The sequence below is a fragment of the Synchiropus splendidus genome, chromosome 11 (genome assembly GCF_027744825.2).
Source record: "Synchiropus splendidus isolate RoL2022-P1 chromosome 11, RoL_Sspl_1.0, whole genome shotgun sequence".
Lineage (NCBI taxonomy): Eukaryota > Metazoa > Chordata > Actinopteri > Syngnathiformes > Callionymidae > Synchiropus > Synchiropus splendidus.
The window spans coordinates 12,453,929-12,474,943 of NC_071344.1; the positions used below are offsets into that span (position 1 = coordinate 12,453,929).

At 43.3% G+C, this 21,015-nt stretch overlaps 3 protein-coding genes and 1 long non-coding RNA gene across 4 annotated transcripts; 3 read left to right on the forward strand and 1 right to left on the reverse strand.

The window, feature by feature from the left end:
• The first annotated feature begins 1,363 nt into the window (after nt 1-1,363).
• On the forward strand, nt 1,364-3,020 carry LOC128767051 (protein Wnt-8a-like). The gene is made up of 6 exons (XM_053878749.1): nt 1,364-1,434; nt 1,514-1,547; nt 1,631-1,769; nt 1,917-2,042; nt 2,141-2,283; nt 2,454-3,020. Exons 1-6 carry the CDS (start codon nt 1,364-1,366, stop codon nt 3,018-3,020), a joined length of 1,080 nt encoding a protein of 359 aa, XP_053734724.1.
• Nucleotides 3,021-3,348: 328 nt separating this feature from the next.
• LOC128767177 (protein Wnt-8-like) lies at nt 3,349-5,906 on the forward strand. The gene is made up of 6 exons (XM_053879015.1): nt 3,349-3,434; nt 3,504-3,537; nt 3,612-3,741; nt 3,817-3,942; nt 4,487-4,629; nt 4,711-5,906. Exons 1-6 carry the CDS (start codon nt 3,376-3,378, stop codon nt 5,287-5,289), a joined length of 1,071 nt encoding a protein of 356 aa, XP_053734990.1. The 5' UTR covers nt 3,349-3,375; the 3' UTR covers nt 5,290-5,906.
• Nucleotides 5,907-7,999: 2,093 nt separating this feature from the next.
• Nucleotides 8,000-13,182, reverse strand: LOC128767180 (uncharacterized). Its single transcript, XR_008416094.1, has 3 exons — nt 13,113-13,182; nt 10,828-10,930; nt 8,000-9,348 (listed from the first exon to the last, which is right to left on the reverse strand). It is a non-coding gene; the product is annotated as an uncharacterized LOC128767180 (long non-coding RNA).
• foxi3b (forkhead box I3b) lies at nt 12,548-15,774 on the forward strand. The gene is made up of 2 exons (XM_053879014.1): nt 12,548-14,587; nt 14,675-15,774. The coding sequence occupies exons 1-2, from the start codon at nt 13,990-13,992 to the stop codon at nt 15,232-15,234; spliced, it is 1,158 nt and encodes a 385-aa protein (XP_053734989.1). The 5' UTR covers nt 12,548-13,989; the 3' UTR covers nt 15,235-15,774.
• The last annotated feature ends 5,241 nt before the right edge of the window (nt 15,775-21,015 follow it).

The following is a 21,015-nucleotide window of genomic DNA, read 5'->3' on the forward strand; positions in this document are numbered from 1 at the left end:
TAGCTGTAGTAGTTATAGTAATAGTGGTAGTATTAGTGGTCGTAGAAGTGAAATTTGTAGAAAGTAAAAGATATTAGTTGCAGTCGTATTTTGTGGAATGTACAGTTTTATTAGTATTACTAGTAGTAGTAGTCGTCGTAGTACTGAGCGTATCATTTGTAGCTCATGATTGTAGTGTCCTCAGCGATGAAGCCAATACGTGGATCCTGTTTATTAATAATCATTTCGAGATCATGAATGAAGACTTTTGTGTCATTGCGTCATCATTCACCTCTTTACGGCATCCCATCCCGCACCCACGTGAAAAGCCTCCCCAGAGTTAAACGGCCATTGTGACCTTGTTATTAGCCCATTTTAGAGCCATTGGCGTGTACCTGGATTTTTAATCATAATCCCTGGCGCTGATCCGCGCGCATATAGTTTCACTCATCGCTGCGGTGAACGTGGATGATGTGTAATTAGTGGGGATTATTCTCACCTCTAATTCCCCTGTATTGTTCGGGGGGTACTCGCCCTGTCGTCCCGCCATTGTCCTGAGCGATGAGTGGACTGTTGCTATGAGTGGTTTACCAGGGATTTGACATGAGGATCGCTCTATTAAATCTGTCATTCGGAGCTATTAACCCACGAAACTGGTGGGATACGTGTTAACGATCGCTTCGTCAGATTTGGAGGATCATCGTGATGGGACTAGGATAATCCCATCGATTGTGATTGACAACGATGAGGAAATATAGATTTAAAAAACACAATAAAATAAAAGTTAAAAACAATATATCCCTGTAAATTCCAGACTGTTTTCACACCGGCTTGTTTTGTGAGGGAAACATGCATCATCCTATTATCACGAGGCTGCCAATGTCGGTGACGTGTGAAGAGGGATTTACATGACTGTGGGCGCTGCTGCGCAGAGACTTTATGGCTTCCTCGTCACTGTGGACCCCACGGGACACCGGTGCCAACTCCCAAAAGGTGTCCCAGAAAGCGGCGCACCTTCATAAATATTGGAAGTTCGATTCAAATTCTGTGAGGTTACCGCGTGTACTTTACGTTCAGGCTTGAATGAGTTAAGAACTGTCAATGGCGGGAAATGCGAGCAAGCAGAGCCTGGGAACAACAGGTGAATGAGTAGGGGGGGGCAGTTCGGGGGGCCGCGTCATCGCTTTGAAGTGCGTTTTTTTCCACCCACGGCACCTACTTGTCTCTGGGCCGGGACAATCACGATCCGCCCTTTCACAACAACCTGTCTGACAAATCTGTCAATCAAAGGCGGCCGTATAAATCATCACCCTGCAGTCTGGACTTCAGTCGCCTCCTCCTGCTCCAGCAATCGCATCTGGATACCTACTGTGACGCAGCAGCCATGGGACCCCTGGATCTCCTCACAGCGATGCTGCCATATCTGACATGTCAGATTTACTTTGCATCAGCCTGGTATGTGTCTGACTAGATTGATTTCATAGATTTAACCAGACAATTCTCTCACACGGATTTATCGCATTTCCTTCTGCAGGACTGCGAACAACTTCCTCATGACAGGACCTAAGGTAAGTCAGCCCAAATGCAGGCACATTTAACTCTTAAATGTGATCGACTTGATCATAACGTTGCGTTCTCGCTCATTTCACAGGCTTTTTTGACTTACGCGGGCAGCGTGCAAATGGGAGCGCAGAGTGGGATACACGAGTGCAAACACCAGTTTGCGTGGGATAAGTGGAACTGTCCGGAGAGCACGCTTCAGTTGTCAACACTAAGCAGCCTGCGCAGCGGTAAGACATATTTCATACAGTCGAAAAAAGTAACGTAAAGCCACTGTCACGTGGTAAAGCGCACGAGTAGCATGGAACTCGGTGCGTAATTACGCGGATTTCTGTGGTCTTTCTCAGGTTTTAATTCTGCCTTTGTATTTTTTTTAGCGACAAGAGAGACATCGTTCATGCACGCCATCAGCGCGGCTGGAGTGATGCACACGCTCACGAAGAACTGCAGCATGGGAGACTTTGACAACTGCGGATGCGATGACTCCAGAATCGGACAGACAGGTAAATGTCATTTACGCGCTAAAAAATCCGGATAACAACACCCACAAATAATGTTTGGACACTACTAATGATGAATCGTCTTCTATTTTATTCATAAGGAGGCAAAGGTTGGATCTGGGGTGGATGCAGTGACAACGCGGCTTTTGGGGAGAAGATATCTAAACAATTTGTGGACGCGCTGGAGGATGGACATGACTACCGGGCGGCGGTCAACCTGCACAACAACGAGGCCGGTCGACTGGTAAGATACAATTCCAACACATTTTTAACAAAAGAAAAAATACTTACGTTTGTATACGAGTTAAGTGCTGCTGTGATTATGAATTTAAGCTAAATTAGATGATTTAAGAATAGTTTGAGTTTATAATGTGTGCGCAAAAAGTGAAACCTTTTATTTTCTCTTCTCATCAGGCCATCAAGGCTACCATGAGAAAGGCCTGCAAGTGTCACGGAGTGTCTGGAAGCTGCAGCATTCAAACCTGCTGGATGCAACTGGCGGACTTCAGGGAAGTTGGCAACTACCTGAAGATCAAATACGCACAAGCCAAGAAGATGGAGACGGACAAGAAACCGCTGAGAGCCGCAAACAGCGCGGACAACAGAGGAGCCATCGCCATCCGAGGCATCCCGCGCACGGAGCTCATCTACCTGGAGGACTCCCCAAACTACTGCATCAAAAACCAGAGCATGGGGTATATGGGCACTGAGGGCCGCGAGTGCGTCAAGGGCGGCAAAAGAATTCCTGAGAAAGAGCGCAAAAGCTGCCGCAAACTGTGCCACGACTGCGGCCTGAAGGTGGTGGAGAAGCGCATCCAGGTCGTCAGCAGCTGCAACTGCAAGTTCCACTGGTGCTGCACGGTCAAGTGCGACAAATGCACGCAGGTCGTCACCAAGTATTACTGCGCGCGGAGGGACGCCGGAAAAAGCTCGCACAACAAGACAAAGCGCAAGCATCGCCGTGCGCACAGCAGGCGCTAACAGACACCATCACCGTCTCACATGAAACGCACTTACTGCTCGCAAACACTTTATTTAAACACTGAATCCGCACATTATTTTATATTTTATTTTATTGCTACAATAAATATTTTATATACCATGTCAGTGTTGCTGTTTTTTTTAAAGACTATTGTATATTGGTTTCCTGGTGTCATGCAGCTTTGGGAAGAAGAAAAATTCTCCATCACCTAAACCTCCTTTGAAGTGCGCATATAGGCGTTTCCTACACCCGTTATCCAATCAGGTCCTTGCAACCCGGGGGATAAAACACAAGAGTCCCATTTGTTCTTCACTCCAAAGACAAAAAGTGGCAGCAGACCAGCCTGAAAAAATAATGCACTCCTTAATCTACCTTCTCTCGCTCCTATATTATACTCGTCCGGGACACGCATGGTAAGACTTTCTCCCGCGCTTGTTTTACGCATGACGTGTTCGGCTGACTGATCAATATTTACTTGACAGGGTGGCGAGTAACTTTCTCATGACGGGACCGAAGGTAAGCCTCCTGACGTTAGAGCAATTAGAAGCGCAGTTTGAGGGCAGTTCAGTGACGCGGCGCTTGGTTCGCAGGCCTATCTCACCTACGCCGGGAGCGTACAGGCCGGCACGCAGAGTGGGATCGACGAGTGCAAGCACCAGTTCACGTGGGACAGATGGAACTGCCCCGACAGCGCAGTGCAGATTAAAGGGCTGAGAAGAGGTGAGTTTTCATCTGAAACCGTTGTACATTACATTTTACTAAGTAGAGTCTTAAAACATGTTCCATCGTTTGCAGCCACTAGAGAGACTTCATTCGTTCACGCCATCAGCGCTGCGGGTGTCATGTACACTCTAACGAGGAACTGCAGTATGGGAGACTTGGACAACTGTGGCTGTGACGTTTCAAAGAACGGAAAAATCGGTGAGTTTTATTCAAATTGCTATCATGGAAACACGCACCATTTTTATACAGAAAATGCTCTGCTAAATTGAAGCATCTGTTAGGGGTGCAAAGCAAGGTCTGTGGGGCCTTTTTCAGCCCTTCAGTGGATTTCATATACCATATATATTCAAAACATTCCTTCTAATACATAATTAAGGTTATCTAATTGATCACAATCAATATTTCATTATGTGCTTGAAAAAGTAAAGGTGCAATACTTAATATTTTTAAGATCTGAATAACAAAAGTATTGGTATGAAGTTAATGCATTAAAAGACCATACTGATATTTTTTGTTTGTTTGCCCTAATGTTACGAGACCTTCCGATATCACAGATATTTTTGTAGTTTTTGGTTCATTTATTGTCATAAAAGGTAGTTTGTTCTTCAATTTTCATAAGCATGTTCTTTGTGTCAGGCTACACGATTTGAAGGCAAAACAGATATTTTTGGAATTATTTATTGCTGCTTAAGCAGTTAAACTGGGACATATGACTGATGGTTTTCTATTTTCTATGGCACAGGAGGACGTGGATGGTTGTGGGGAGGCTGCAGTGACAACTTGGAGTTTGGTGAGAGAATCTCCAAACAGTATGTAGATGCCCAAGAGACGGGTCAGGACTCGAGGGCAGCTGTCAATCTGCACAACAACGAAGCCGGTCGATTAGTAAGTGACCTTCCTGCTGCTTCTTATTCGGATTGTTGTTCATATTTCAACAGACGGTGATGGATTTGTCTCTCTTTACAGGCAGTGAAAGCCACCATGAAACGCATCTGTCGGTGCCATGGCATGTCTGAGAGCTGCAGCCTCAAAACCTGTTGGGCACAAGTGTCGGATTTTAGGGAGATCGGCAACTATCTGAAGGTCAAGCACAGTCAGGCTCAAAAGCTGGACATCGACAAAAAGCGACTGAAGGCTGGGAACAGTGCAGACAACAGGGGTGGTATCGTGGACGCGTTCAGCAGCATCTCCCCGACCGACCTCATCTACCTGGAGGACTCTCCGGACTACTGCCGCAAGAACACCAGCTTGGGTCTATATGGGACCGAGGGTCGGGAATGTGTGCAGCATGGAGATGGTCTGACCCAGTGGGAGAGGCGCAGCTGCCGCAGACTCTGCCACGAATGTGGGCTGAAGGTGGAAGAGAGGCGGACAGAGGTGGTGAGCAGCTGCAACTGCAAGTTCCACTGGTGCTGCAGGGTGAACTGTGACGACTGCTCTCAGGTGATCGTCAAACACGTGTGTGCACGGAGGGAAGGAGGCGAGTCGCAGAGCTACAGACGCAGAAACAGGGGACAGAAAAACAACCACAGTGGACAAAGATAATAAACTTAGTCTCCGTCTAAAAATAGCTTGAACATAATTGGCTTTTTATGGCAATGAAGAAAAAGAAAAGAAAGAGTGTACATTAAATTGAAACATAGTCCACATTTTTTAAATACTTCAGTTCTGGAAAGAGGAATACAAGAAAAAAAAAAAGAATTTATGCAGCAGGGAAAGTTCAGTAAAATTTTGACAAGCCATGTTTTACACACAACAGTTTTGATTTTTATCTGTTTCCTTGGTTTGTATTAGCGGTATGTAACCTTTATTTTGAAAGGTAAAGTGGAAACAAGTTGAAGCAGAATATAAGTAACATCTGCTGGACTGGATTCAAGGGCAACATGACAAAATCCTGGAATGGTAGACTTGAGGATTCTACTTCTTCTGAAGGCATCTTTCACTGTGACCACTGCCAGATAAAATGCGGAAATTCCAACTAACATGTACAGAATGTGATTTGAAATGATGAGTAAGACTATAACTTTTGTAAGATACATTTTGTGAGTTTCAAAGTAGCAGGTGAAAATGTAAGATAAGTTTGTGTTTTGTTTGTTTTGCACTTGTATGTTTCAATGTCGTCTGTCTATTTATGATGCGAGCCATCATTGTGAATCATCTAATAAAACCGAGGATAACAATCAGCTCCTGTGTGTCTCCTCTCTGCCGACGTGTAGCTCCGGGGCCGGGACTTTATATGACAGCACACTCATGACAAGCTAGGCTCATTAGAATGAGAATACAGTGAATAGATTTAACAGAGGATTACAAGGAAAACATGGCTGGCTTCACACCTTAACCCGGGTGTTGATCCACCACTGGACTTTGATGTCGACGTGTATTGCGTAGATACAAAGAGCTACAGAACTTTGAAAGACAAATTAGGGATGTATTTCCACCGGCAGAAGCAGGGAATGTGCTCTGATCACTTTGAGCGCAGCTACCTCGCCCTCGGTATCCCACAGGCAATGCAAATGTGAGAAACACTTCAAAGCGTATGGAGGAAGTGGCTTTCCTAAACTTACACTTTTCATTTTCCCGGGTGAAGAGGAGGCAGATATAAACAAGCGTGACTGCTGTTCCGCCTGAATTGATTTCTAATCTCATAATTTGCAAGTAATTAGGTCTTGGGGAAGCCCACCATCCCCACCCACCAGGCCCGGCTTGTCTGAGGAGGCATTCATGCAGGCCTGCTTCCCTCCACCCCCCTCTAGCTGCTGAAATATTCCTCTCAGTTGGATGTGTCATAAATCTGCCACAGCCACAGTTAAATCAGTGATGGCATGGATATTACCTTCATCAGGGGGTCCTCCACCCAAGGGGGACGGGGGTGTGAGCTGCCCTTTCCGGTTCATGCAGATAGCAGAACTAAAGGGATCATCACAACATGGGGATGCTGGTATAAACCCAAATGTTTAACACCAGCAAACTTGATGTTAATGACAAGAACATCTTGCTACAGGGGGACACAGCAAAACATCCCCTCCTTTCTCTCCTCCCATTTGTTTGTTCCAGTGGAAGTACTGTATTTCCCATGATGCCCTGCTGGGTTTTAATGAAGTTTTTGGCTCCACTGGGGGGCCTTTGCTGCTTATCTGGGGGCAATTAGTCGATTCCACAGTGCTCCCAAAATAGAAAGAATCCGACCCAAAGAACTTAAAAAAAAAAAATCTATTTTAGCCAAATGCAGGTCTGCAGCACCTCTTAAGGCACACACATGAACAACACCAATTTGAATTCAATGATGGCTTAGAGAGGCTAAAAGAATGTTTCACTATAAGCCTTGTGACTCTCACAGGAAAAATAAATGCAAATAAAACGTAAAAACATAAATCAGTATTGGCATGTTTGATGTGCAAAATTCCAAAAACAATTCTTGCCAAGAGAATTGGAAATTCTTATTAAAAATGTATTTGTTTTATGAATGAATTTATCTGCATCCCACATCAAACGTACACACAATTCTTTCATCATGAACTTGATCTCAGGGATCGAAAAGGAGAAGAGAGAAGAACAGTCCTCATAATTTCTTATATTATTTCTGATAGTAATTTTTACTTCATCGTAATAACATCTGACCTCAAGTATGCGCTTAAACAGCAACCCAAGATCAGGAAGCTGCTCAGCGCTAAAGCTAAATAAGCACTATTGTTAAAATAAAAGCAATGTGCAGATTTAGTTCCCAGGTGAATGCATTTCCATAAAAAAATAGGTCGTTTCAAAAAGGCACAGCCTGACCTCAGAAAACTGTTCCTAATTCCTCAACTACAGTAGCAAGTCTTTCACAAAGAGGAAAGTTTTCAATCAGATTGGAAGAGTCAAGAAGGGGGGGTGATCTGCCACACAAGGACCCCCCCGGGAGTACTCCCTTGTTCACCCAGACAGGCCCGGGGGTCTCGGGGACTCCAGTGTGATTGATCATCCCTGCTCCCCACTTCCCTCCTCTGTCACCTGGGTGTGAGATACAAAGGAACAAGACGGCCTGCAGCCGGGATACAAGATCTGACACGGTCTGCAACACCGGCTGCAGCACTCAGGCCGATAAATAGGAATGAAAATGTCAGCTAATGTGAGCCAAATTGGGGTTGATAAAATCCTCCAGAGGGAGACTGAAAGGGAGGTTTGTGACACCATACATTATCAAACAGAGCCCATGCATTTTTTAGAATAATGTCTCAGAAACTGGACACGTTGTGTGAAGGAACAGATGCTTTATTCTAATACCATTTCGGGGTGACTGTCAGGAAAATTGAAATAGGTAGATTTCACATCAAAATTAATTGATTGATAAATTGATATAACATGTTTATAGAACAAAACATTGTTACTGAAACGAGTGATAACTTGTTCATTGCATTACAAACAAAGCGTAGAAGGCAAATTGAAATGCATCATACTAATATATACGTTTCTAAACTCGTGCATGGAGGTCTTTGCTTTAGTAAAAGTATGCTATACACAGTATTCTCCACTAGGGTTCAGTGTGACATCAAACATACAGGTATGTAGGTGCTCGGTCTGCCATAGACCTCGATAAAGCAACGAAAAGCAACTATCAAAACATCCACCTAAATGCGAAAAAAGGTCGCCCCTCCACTCATTTGAACTTTTCTTCGCTCACGCACAACTTAAAACATGTAAAACAAACTATATTTGCCCGCTTATATGGTGAGCGCAAGGCATTGGATGATAGAACTGCACTGGAACACTTTCAAACACGGCCAGAAGATGGCGGTGTTTAGATAAAAACAAAATAATTCAGCAACCTGAAGAACACATCAACCAGCATTTTCATCGTCCACAACAACAATTAAACACTAATAATCGGCTACTTTATTGACATCAGACTTAAAGGGTTCAGCAGTTGAGACGCAGATATTCTGCAGGGTGAGATTGTTGTCTAATTGTCTTCACAAATGCTCATCAGAATTATTATTTCGGAGTGGGTTGCTCTCAGTGGTGTGGCTGTTGTGTGTTTAATAAGAAGAGACAGGGAAGCGAGACATATGAAAAGGCTAATTGAGGGTTTAAATTCAGGACATTAGATCAGTAACCAATTACTGCTGATTGCACATCAGAGACCAAATAAGAATGAAAGAGGACGGCGGCGCAATTATACAGAGAGAGAAGTTTGCAAGTCCACTCGCAATCCATCCTGGATAGCATCTCCAGTCACACCCCCGGGAGGTGCTGCACTGCACCATTAGGTCCCTGTCATTTTTATATGTGCTGCTGTTCTGCAGACTTTCCCCCAGGGCAGCCGAGATGACTGCCCATTACATGCACACACCGCCGACACTGATCAAACCCACAGAGGCACTAAAGTTAGGGTCCACTGCACCCACGCCGGGACATACATTAAGACGATTGTGGCAGGAAAAACCATGAACTTGTTTCGGGATAATTTTTACATGGAGTTTTGCAAAACGTACCGCAGATCTTTGCCAGCCAGCCGTGTTCAGGTTCGGGGGCGTTTCTGTGGGGTCCGCGGGGTGTGTGGCGGCGCCAGCTTCTCAGAGTGGTCAACACAAGCCATCAGCTCACACTGCCACCGCTGGGTCTCCGCTGCCGGGGAGGAACGGGGAAGGTTTTACAGCTGACAACACAACAGCATGAAAGCGGTCCCAAATATGAAACGGCATCTGCAAGTCGAAATTAAACCTTAAAGTGGAGGAAAATGAATTTTGAAAATTTGTATCATCATCATTAGAAGTATTATTAAAAGACAAAGCTGCAATCGCGTCCCTGCACATTTGAAATGGAGGCAGAATTACATTATCTTTCTGAACTTGATGAGGGAGCAGCAGGGAGAGCAACAGGAAGCTCGGGGCACAATGACGACAGCTAATTTGTTCCCAGGTGAAGCATGTTTGAGGACAATCGGCCCTGACAGGTTTGACTAATGCGGGCCTCCTCTGCTCAGGCTGAGGCGCTCCGCGAGCGGACCTGTGCATGCTACTGTTCCAAATGACTTCATGTAACACGTTCTTCACCAGCTGCTCTCGTCCCTGAGCACAACATCCTTGTTTCATCAAATTATTCAATACTTTATTTCCAAAATTCTCCTGTTTTATAAAGCAAAGCCTTCACCAGTTGAGCTTCTAATGCGTCCCACCAGGTGACCTTCGCGAGCAGAAAGCAGTGATTGCAGCCTTGATTCTTTTAAAAGGCAGCACCCTGCGTGATCCTTTTCTCGCCAGATAATAACTGGAGCACTTTGATGAAAGCTTATTTCACTTAATTTGTCTCTGACGGCAGAAGTCTGACTACTGATGACAGGCGGCGACTTTTTCGCAAGGATCTCAGAAGAGAGGGTCACTGACCACGTCCAGAATTTAAAAGCCAGAAAGACTCTTGACGGGAATGAAAGTTGCGACATTGCAAACGCTCATCAAAACAAATAAATCCTTTGGCAGCCAGACAAAAAAGCAGCGCCGTTGCTTTTGAAGGTTGCTGTTTAAACGTTGCTATGGCACACAAACACTGCAAGGTCAGGCATTGTACCAAAGAAAGAGGCTTGACAAAACGCTTTTATTCCAAAAGTTCTTCATGTTTTCATTATTGACATTAGACGGTAATTTGTTTGATGAAACAGGTTTAGTTGATGAAAGCTATTTCACACTTTCAAGGCTTTTTTGTGTTTTCTGAAAAACATAAAAGAAGCCTCCTAGTTAGCTCTGGCTGACTCAACTGAGCAGCCAAAAACGAACACACGTTTTGCTGTACTCTCGATGTCCCCCCTGGCAGGAAAAAAATGTAACATGCCTCACATCAAGAGATAACCACCAGTGTAATGCTTCAGTTACAGCTATCTGTCCATCAGCACAGACAGCCATCAAACACCTCGATGCAACTCTACAGCCATGTACAACAGTTGGACTGAGAGACTGAATTTCTCTTTTCTTTATCAGCATTTATCATCTTAAGGATCAGTAATGTGACATGATTTGCATATTTGCAAATCACTTCCAGGTTATCTGACTAAAATAATTGATGCTTACTGGAATCCCTAGGAGCTAAGATGATTTAACCCTTCACACCTACCCGCCATTTGATGCAGGCTGTTCGACAGAGTCTCCATCTCTCTGAGTATGTGGTCGACGTTTACAGAGGTGTTTGGCTTCAAGTGCTTCTCAGTGGATTCCATCTGAAAAACAGCCAGGTCAAAAATCATAAATCATATCGTAGAGCACTAACTCTGCAGCTCACACACATTTGCTTTAGGCTGCATTAACAACTCACATGAAGTTAGTTTGGAAGAGAAACTGCTTTGCATGTAAAGCTACTTTGGGAACGGCAGTCTGACAGGCCATGAATAAATAAAGTACTGCTATTCCTATTTAATCATTTAGATGTAATGTATTACTCTAAAAAAATAAATAACTAAGTACAAAAAAATCCATGAGTGATCTGTGCCTTAAAATCATTTACTTTGGATACATTTAAAATGTAAGAAAAATTACGTGAAGTGAACCAATATAAAGATGCCATTTAAAAATAAAAACATTTCATATAATTTAAATAGTCATCAAATCATGATTTCAAAAAATAAACTCAACCACAATCAGTCGTGCACAAGCTTTACTACGATTTGAATCTCAGTCATGTCGTGATTGAAACTGGGGGGAAAGCACTGTATTCTGTTGCTTCAACATGTTTGTTGCAATCAATAACGTTGAGGAAATTAAAAAATTAATACAATTGAATTGACTATAAACAAAGTAGAGAACACAACCTATACACCAAAATAATGTCATTTACAACAGTCATAAGACAGACGTGTTCAGAATTAAGTAAATATAACTCGTCTCTCGTATTGGCAATTATCTTGCAATAGGATATGTATGTGTACCGGGATATGTATCCCGGTACAGGAGTGGTGATACAATGCATAGCAATATATTGCGTCAGTCCAAGTCCAGAAATACGTCGTAATAAGAGCCATCATCTCAAAGAGGAACTCAGATAATGCAGCACAATGTCATGGGCATGAAAATGAGTTTATAGTTATGACATCAGTCCAGTTAGGTTAAATTTCACACTCCTTCAGAGGATTGAACCGCTCCCATAATCAACAAAAGTTGTACGGAAAGGAAAACACATCACAAACGCAGCTGAATATCCAAGTATCTATGTACTAAATATTGATATAGCTGGCATAAAATATCAACACGATATTGCGATATTGCAGCATCGAGTGTTGCGAGATTTGAGGGTATCAATATTTTCTCATACCTCTGTACGTGTCGGTCGGCAACACGAATATGATAATAAAGTTATGAAGCAGGCTTTTCCCTTTATCATGAATGTCATCAAAATAAGAACCTTTCCAAAATGTGTTCTGTTTAAACTGCAAAGCACTTTCCAGTGTGAAGTAAAACTTCAGTTGCAGCTCTAAAATATTTCATTTTGAAAACAGGACGCAGCACAACAATAGTTTTTATACTGTTCAACAGTGTTAAGATTAAAGCAAGTTAAATAAGTCGGGATTTGAAATTATAAATAACTAAACCACAACTAATTTGTCACTTATGCTTTATTCAATGAACTCAACAGAACTTTTTGTGAACAGCGATGCCAGTTATAATAAATGTCACCACAAGACCGTGAACAGAAACATGCTGAAAATGATTGAAACCACCTCAGTCGTCGTTATTTGTCGCTTGTGCTGTTTTGACTTGACCTTCAGTGTCTTCCTTCTGGTCTGGATCCTGGTCCCCCATGACAGCTGCCCTGCACCGGAGGAACTCTTCTTCCAGCTCCCGCATGGCGGAGCACATCTCCGGGCTCGTCCGGAGTGCAGCCAGGTCGTAAGCCATCCAGGTGAGTCGCACTGCGGGTCAAGACGAGGACGTAGGTGGGTGACGCAAGACTTTGGAGCAAAATTCCACGAGAGGTGAAGGCAAAACCTGATGAATTTTCAACGTCCTCGACCATCCGCTCCAGCTCCTGGTTCAGTTCCAGGACTCCGTCACTCGTCTTCTGCCGTTCAAGTGGCAGCGTCGAGTCGGTCATCTACCATCAAAACCAAGTCCTTTCTAGCCGTTCAGTCGTCACCCGCTTCGTTCAAAATGTACAAATTATATCGTTATATATGACGAATATGTATATATATATATATATATGACGTGTATATACATGTGTGACGAGCATTTTCCTGCAACCTGTTAGCTACATGGCGCCGTTTGGTTGTTGAGTGACAGCAGCTAACCTGCTAACAAACCTCGTCAACACAAAGAGCGACAGAAATACCAACTTTTTCGATGACTTTGGTCATGAATTAACTGCACGGCGTGTTTCTACCGCTGTGAAATATGAGTGTAACTTACAATGGAGGCTTGTCCACGCTGAATTAGAAAGTAGTTTTAAGTTAACTTGACCATGTGACGTACCTTACGGACGTCTTGTGAAGATGACGTAAAAATCCGCACGAAATGTCGTCCCACCTGTTAAAATAAATAATTTTATAATCGCGCATTACTTGAAGAAATGCCAAGTTTAACACCTATATATACATATGAAAATAAAAAAAATAACTGCCGTGCCATTAATAAAAAATGAAATGTCATCAGTAGTGAGAAATATTATTGAAAGTGGAATAAATTGAAAATACAAAACACAGCAACAAAGATATATTTGTTTTCATAATTTGCAGTATTTTAGTTGAATGACTAATTAAATGTATATATTTTATTTGACAATTGAAAATATTTTATATGCGAAATTGTGGTTGTTAACACTTACAATTTATAGTTGTAATTGTATCAAATTATATTTAAGGTAATGAATGCATACACAAATACATAAAGAGCAACAGAACATTAAAGTCCTACAAGTAACTGTTCAAGCCTATTTTCATAAAGTTGAATCAGTGATAATAAAATTGTAAATACACACTAGACCTTGCCGTCAGAGAACAATGAAATTTGTTGTTGAGAAATAGAAACCCTGGAGGAAAAGAATTAGCTGACTGTCGGAAAAAAACGGACAAAAAGCAGGAACAGACGCCTCACCTGAGGTGGCAGCCAATCACACGTCAGGGGGGCGGTGTCATGCAGGTATGACAGGTGACATCTTGACATAAAGCAAGGGCAAGCAGAGGAGAGACCAGAGGAGCCTGGTGCTTGTTGAGGACTCAACATTTGCCCGTGTTCGACCAGTTTGAGGAACCGTCTGTGACGTTGACCGAGAAGAAGCTGCTGGGACATGTCTTCGTTCGAGACCCAGGGTCAGTCTCCTCCTCGCTGTGGCCCACAGTTCCCCAGTCTGGGCCAGGAGCCCCCGGAGCTCAGCATGTACAGCGACTGCTACTACCCTCCGCCGTCCCTGCCCAGCCCGCAGCGGACCACGCCGACCTCCTACGACCTGAGCGACTACACCAGCACCACCCCGAATCCCTACATCTGGTTCAACAGCTCTGGGATCAACACTGCGTCCTACCTGGCTTCTTCCGGTCCTCCCGGGAACCCCGGTCCTCCCTTCGTGCCTCAGCACTACGGCATGCAGAGGCCGTACCTGGGACCCAGCGCTGCCGGGCCTGGTGGTGAGTTGAGCTGGTTCTCTCTGCCCTCCCAAGAAGACTTGATGAAGCTGGTGAGACCGCCTTACTCCTACTCCGCTCTGATCGCCATGGCAATTCACGGCGCACCAGACAGACGACTCACATTAAGTCAGATCTACCAGTACGTTGCCGACAACTTTCCGTTCTACAACAAGAGCAAAGCTGGCTGGCAGAACTCCATCAGACACAACCTGTCGCTCAACGACTGCTTCAAGAAAGTGCCAAGAGACGAGGACGACCCGGGTATGTTATGTTCCAGTTTCCATTTCAAGAATCAAACTTCTTTTCCTTTTTTTTTTTTCTAACAGAAATGCTATTCTGTCTTTACAGGCAAGGGCAACTACTGGACCCTGGACCCAAACTGTGAAAAGATGTTTGACAACGGCAACTTTCGTCGCAAGAGGAAGAGAAAGTCTGACTCCCTCAATGGAAGCGACAGCAGCGCCGGCGCCCCTGAATCCGGCGACAGTGAAAGGGGCAGCCCAAAGCACCCTGCCCTCAACATCTCCCCCTCTCCAGACAGGATCCCCTCCCCATCGTCGTCAGGTCCTGCTCCCTGCCTGAGCAGCTTCTTGTCTGAGATGTCCGGCGTGACGGCGACGGAGGTGGGGGGCGATGGACTGAGCAGGCCCCTGCAGATCAACCTTCCCATAGACAGCGCTCACCGGCTCCCGCAGCCGGGAACCTTCAGCAGCTTCTCTTCAAACTCCACGGGCTCAGAGTGGCTCCCTCAAGTCACAGCCCCCCCTGTGCTTTCCTCCTCACCCACCCACACCTCCCTAGGGTACACAAGCCCAATCCTCAGCCAGTACAGCAACTCCAGCGGGCACTTTTACCCTCCGCTGAGCTCGGCGGGAATCGTCTACCACCGTGAGGGTACAGAAGTTTAACCCCCCCTCCCTCCTCGCCCCTTGTTGCCTTGAAAGTCGCCGTATGTTTGCGCTGACTGCGACAGTTTATATCACTACCGTGTGACGGATGAGTAGCAAGACTCTGATTCCCACAGGAACGGCTGACTCAGCAGTAAAGAAACAGTGTCAACTCCGTCAACCGCCACCAGACCTGCTATCAGATCCACAGTCAGCTTAAATCTGGACCAAGTCTCTATCAGATCTGAGTCATTACTAACAGATCCGATGTGCTGAAGCAAGGCCGTTCCACAAAGCTCCCTGTGATTCTTTGATGGTATCAGCGACAACAAGAAGAGCAGCCAGATACAACCTTTGTCTACAAACAGTGTTGCTTCTCTAGAAAAGACACCTGTTCCAATGCAGAACCACTGTCCTCTTTTTTATATATATATATGTAACTCAAGTATTGTACATATGTTTGTGTTCTTCATTTATACTACTGGTTTGTTGGTCAACATGTATTCATAACTTAAAGTATTTCCTGTGTGATTCCTGTTTTTATATAAATAAAAGACTCTTTCAGTGGCACCTGAGCTCTTGATCAATAGTGTGTGAGTAAAGTCGGTCTAATAAATTCTCACAGTGACAGAAAACAGTCGTGTCGGGGGAAAGTGATGACCAGGAGAGTTAGAATCTGCATGAGGGTGAAACTTGATCCATGTGTGATGGATAGTTAACTGAAAATCTGCATTCCCATGCTCGCACACCAAACACGGCAATCCTTCTCTGTCACATCCTCCGCAGATACTGCTGACTAAATGCAAGAGCGGCCGCGACCCGTTTTGTTTTAGGGAGATCAATGAACTCATTTGCAGGCTGGAGTGTCGCACTAAGACGCAGGATCGACGACAATGCTGCCCTAATTTTACTAAAACAATAAGATTTGGACAATATATTGAACACAATGTTGAAAAGCAAAGTAATAAATAAAGGTGGGACTCTATTAAAGATATTGATTTGAGTAATTTGAATCTTAATAATGAATTACAAGAATCAGAACCACAGAACATGTGTTGTGCTTCTGCTCTGAAGGATTTTATACTTAAATTTCCATCCATCATAGGTCTCTTTCAGTCTCCTTCCTCATGGATGTTCTGGTTGTGACCTCACATTATACAGGATTGTGGTTGGTGCACTGAAAAATGTTCCTTCGAAAAGAAAGTTCATACGTTCTGTTATTTCCATGAATTAATATTTTTTCCTCCAGTAATTCATTAATCAAAATTAGTGCGTTGAAGACAGTAAAACTTGAAACCATAACACAAATAATTTTGATTTTACTTTACAGAAAACACAACACAGAATAAAGTTTTTTGTTTCATTATTTTTCTCTAACTGAGAAATCCAGGCTCTAAATATGAGGAAAGCTAAGGTAAAACATGAATATTTGTCAGTATAAATCACTTTTTTTGTAAACTACAGTATTGTCTCACGTACCTTAGTTGTTTTAGTAAAGTTATGATTTGCAACGTACAGGAGAGCATTACTAAACAATCAAGCAATATTTTATGAAACAGAACCCCGGTTAAGCCAGTGAAATGAGATTTGAAACCAGTTTATAACCATTAAAACGTGATGGTTTATGTTTTTGATCACAAAGGGAGGTTGGGCCAAAGTCATGGTTTGTGGGCCAAATCCGGCCCTACAAGTCAGTGAGCGGCCTGCAGGAGCTTTAAATGCTTATGGTTGGATCAAAGTGAAACTGTAGTGTAATTTGTGAAGTGCACTATAAGTGAATGGACTCAAATGCATCTGGTACATGGAAATTATGGATTTTTTTCTGGCAAAATGAGAACATCCAAAAGGTGGAAGGGATGAAATGGCAATGTGTATTTGGGCATCTCTTTTATTATGAAGTCGATGGTCATAGACAGACTGATATTGCCTCCTATTATGAACCAGGAGCAGACTGTTCCATACATGTGGGTAATGGTCAGTGATAGAGTTGGATTCTCCTGATGTGGGGAATGGGCTTCAAAGGACACTGTTAAATGTTGTTCCTCTACTTTGGTCTCACAAACTGATCATTTAGAATAAGACTCATGTTGGATGAAGGAGTTTTGAAGTTGTTCGTGAGCTGATAACCAGAAAATAAATCCATAATAGGATTTATCAGCCAAAACCTCATACATCATACAGGTCAGATATGCTGTACTCAGTCCATGATGGTTTAAAAATGAAACTTGTGAAGGACACAATTGAAGTTTATTGAAAAAAAATCAAATTCAATCCCAAATTAAGTGTAAACCACAAGAATATAATTAAATAATGTAAGTTTAAATAAACAAAAAAAGAGCAACAAATTCAAGAAACAAATTAAGAAAGCAGCACACAAGACGATCTGATAACTTAAGTATTTCATGTGCTAGTATAATGGTATGTATTTAGAGGGTAAAAAAGTAAATTATAATTGTAATGGAATAAATAAAAAGTGGGGAATGTTAGTGAAGCTTCCTGTCCATCTGTGGTGCTCGTCTTGTTAGCCAGTAAAGTTCAGCCACTGAAAAGCCCTGAAATTCGCCAAAGATCGAGAGTGTGCCATTTAGTCCACTCTCCTAGTTGCGTGGTGACAGCGATGAGCCGCCCCGCGTCTGCCTGCTCTCACTCCAGCATCACCAGAGGTCACTTGTTTTGCTGGCTAATTGTCACAGAATGCACATGCTGTTTCGATGTAAGCAATTATAATCCCTTTGATCGGTGTCAGCCCCGGGCCTCTATTTACCCTGAAACACAGGCAGCATGACCTCCATTTACACTAAACACAGAGGAGAAAGACACAAAGACAGAGAGAATGGATAAGCCAAACTTAGATCAAGTGGAATTTAACAATCTGGCACAATTGACAAAGTGTTGGAGCAAGCTGGGTCGCCCGGCCGGGCATTTGCATAACTGATCTCAAAAGTTTGCTTTCGACCCATTCATAATACTTTGTTATTTTCACAGGGATTTTTGAAGAGACTGTTGGTTTAATTGTGTGTCACATCCAACCTCACTTACTATAAACCTCAGCTCACATTCGGGGAAATTGTGAGCTAAATTCCTATGCAAATAAAGAGGCTCACCCTCCAGATATAGAGTTTACACAGGGAATAGGATACACGAGAGGGGAAGGGCTGCAGAGATAATAAGAGTCAGCACCTGAGGTTTCTCTCTTTCTGTCTAAATGTCCTTGGTTTGTGCAACCAGTTGCTTGTTATCTCGCCCAGACTTCTGCAGGCAGGTGAAAGAAGTGACATTAAGAATAGGGGCGGCGTTATCTATCCAGCAGGAGAACTTTTTTTCTTCTTTTTTTTTTACCTGAGTGAGTCTGCCAAGAGAAACATCACAGTGGTTTGGTTGTAGACCCCATTTACAGCAGCCATCACTGCCCTGTCGTCTTACAGTTTAAAATCGATGCAAATTTGTAACGGGTAATCCCTCCAAAGATGGCGAGAGGTGAGAGGGAGAGTGGAGCTCTCCAGATAAGTAACGGTAGAACCAGCGGGATTTAAGTCTTGTGTTTTGGAAGTTCCTCAGAGCGGCTTCTTGTAATTCTATTCTAGGGATCAGAATGTAGAAATGGCAGTTTCTTGCTGGTGCTGCAGATGCGACCCCTCTAGTTTATACAGGCGTCTACCTGTCTCACAGGGAACTGCTGCAGAAATAAATACATTCCACACTGAGTAAATATATTTGAATGTTATTATTATGTGTAATGGGTTTCATTTTCTTAAAAAAACAAATGTTCATTTTATGCAGTTTTACGTTCCTAACTCTGGGTGAAACTCTGACCTGGGGTGGATATGAGCTGCTTGGCTGAAGCTGCGCTCTCTGAGTGCGTTTGTAATATTGCATTTGTACAATATCCGAACCAACAATTTTCTCAGAAAAGCAGGCGCTCCGAAATCGGTCAGTATTAGAAATCATTTTAAAAACAATCTAGATCTGAAATCAGAGGTGGCACTTTTAAAAGTCAATATTGGTCTTGTTCTGCTGTCTTATCTCAACCACTCAAACAGGAGTGGGCAAATAAATCTCCTTGGGATTGAGGCCACAAACCTTAACCTGATTGGAAAACTCAATAAATTATCAATAAAATATACTGTAAAAAAGAGTTATTTGCTTTTCTATTTTAAACCAGTCATGAAAATGTACCAAATACTGATCACCTTTAAGAGAAAAAATAGGTCGGAACAAAATGTATTTTGACATTTTATTCAGTTCATGAATACATTGACAAAATAAATACCAGCTTTTCATTCTTATTGAACATGGCAACAGAAATTTTCACACAAAAAAAAATCATGTCTGCATGTTTTAAATTAGAATTTCAATGTAACTATGAGTAGCATATATTAAATAATGAGGCAAAAAACAGGAGTTGTACAAGTGACATTTGAAATTAAAATAGTGACGAATATTAAGAAAATTATAATTTTTAAAGAACTGCCAAAATCATTGAAAGTTAGTCTGAAACGATTCCATTTCCGAGACCTTGCCGGGCTGTAAAAATAAAAGTGACTCCAGTTGTGACTCCAACTATGTGTAAGACTTTCAATGTGTCCTGTTCTTGCCTGGCTCTTGGCCTGAGTCTAGTCCCCACTGTATTGTGAAGGTCTGGGATCAGCCTTGTCTGGACGTCTGGGCCTTAAAACAATCAACCAGGTCTCAGACTTCTGCACATCCACTCCCTGCGACAGAGTGTAGCATCCATCCATCAGTAGCATCTAGTGGAGCAGTGAAGCTTCTTGCCACAGGCGCTAGAATTATTGCTCAACAGTGATACGATTAAAATCTAATAAATCCTCATCTCCACCTGCCGCCTGGCTCGTGGCACACCTGCCGAGGTAACGGAATGTGCCCACACACACAGACAGATCTTTTATGAGTGTGTGTGTGTGTGTGTGTGTGTGTGTGTGTGTGTGTGTGTGTGTGTGTGTGTGTGTGTGTGTGTGTGTGGCACAAGACACGACTGTGAGTTGTTTACATTATAAACTGAGACGGAGGGGGATTATGGCCAACCTCCGGTGCAAGAGGGGATTCTACCGCAAAAAAAATCCAGAATCCAAGAGGTGATTGAGAGATGATTTCACACATAATCTTCCAAAGTGTGACAAGCCATAAATCTGTTCTGGTTAAGGCTCCCCAATGTTGCCTTCTTTATTGCTAGCTAAAGTGATAGCTAACTGTCCTGATGCCCTAAATCAACCCAAAACACAAACACATGCGCCTTCTGTATTTACTAAAACAGTCATGTCCTATCAAGGCTGTTTAGTAAACGGTAGCAGAGAACGTCGAGCCTGGAGACATGTCGTCATGCCCACTGCTCCAGTGAGGAGTGGGCCCATGCAAGACTGCTGTTGTGTGTAAACATCCACACACACTCCAGACACACGCATACAGGTGACAAGAGGAATGAAATACCTTCGCCCATGCCATTCTACAACCTTATTCTTCAGCTCATCTTTAGAGGTCCGAAATCCAAGTATCCTCAGTGAAAGAGTCATTGAGAAACTGGAGCTCTCCAAAGGTTATGACCCATCGGCGTCCAGCGCAGGTCCGTCGGGATAAGTTCAAAGTCAAGCTCCATTCCTGCGTAAAGTCGAGGAAATAAATCCACTGTTGGTCGCCTCTCTCCCGGGCTCGCACTGATGGCTCCTTCTAAACGCAGCTTATATACACGATTTGGGGAAAAGTGAAGTTTAAAGACAAACACAGAGCACAGTGGCAGGGTGTGTATATATGAATCATTCCTATTTCACCCTAAAATATTTTCCATGT

Excerpts from the sequence above, each read along its gene's own strand:
- foxi3b (XM_053879014.1), top strand. The coding sequence starts at position 13,990 with ATGTCTTCGTTCGAGACCCAGGGTCAGTCTCCTCCTCGCTGTGGCCCA. Across the intron at positions 14,588-14,674 it reads AAGAGACGAGGACGACCCGG|GCAAGGGCAACTACTGGACC; the intron begins GTATGTTATGTT and ends CTGTCTTTACAG.
- LOC128767051 (XM_053878749.1), top strand. The coding sequence starts at position 1,364 with ATGGGACCCCTGGATCTCCTCACAGCGATGCTGCCATATCTGACATGT. Across the intron at positions 1,435-1,513 it reads ATTTACTTTGCATCAGCCTG|GACTGCGAACAACTTCCTCA; the intron begins GTATGTGTCTGA and ends TTCCTTCTGCAG. Across the intron at positions 1,548-1,630 it reads TCCTCATGACAGGACCTAAG|GCTTTTTTGACTTACGCGGG; the intron begins GTAAGTCAGCCC and ends CTCATTTCACAG.
- LOC128767177 (XM_053879015.1), top strand. The coding sequence starts at position 3,376 with ATGCACTCCTTAATCTACCTTCTCTCGCTCCTATATTATACTCGTCCG. Across the intron at positions 3,943-4,486 it reads TTCAAAGAACGGAAAAATCG|GAGGACGTGGATGGTTGTGG; the intron begins GTGAGTTTTATT and ends TCTATGGCACAG. Across the intron at positions 4,630-4,710 it reads ACAACGAAGCCGGTCGATTA|GCAGTGAAAGCCACCATGAA; the intron begins GTAAGTGACCTT and ends CTCTCTTTACAG.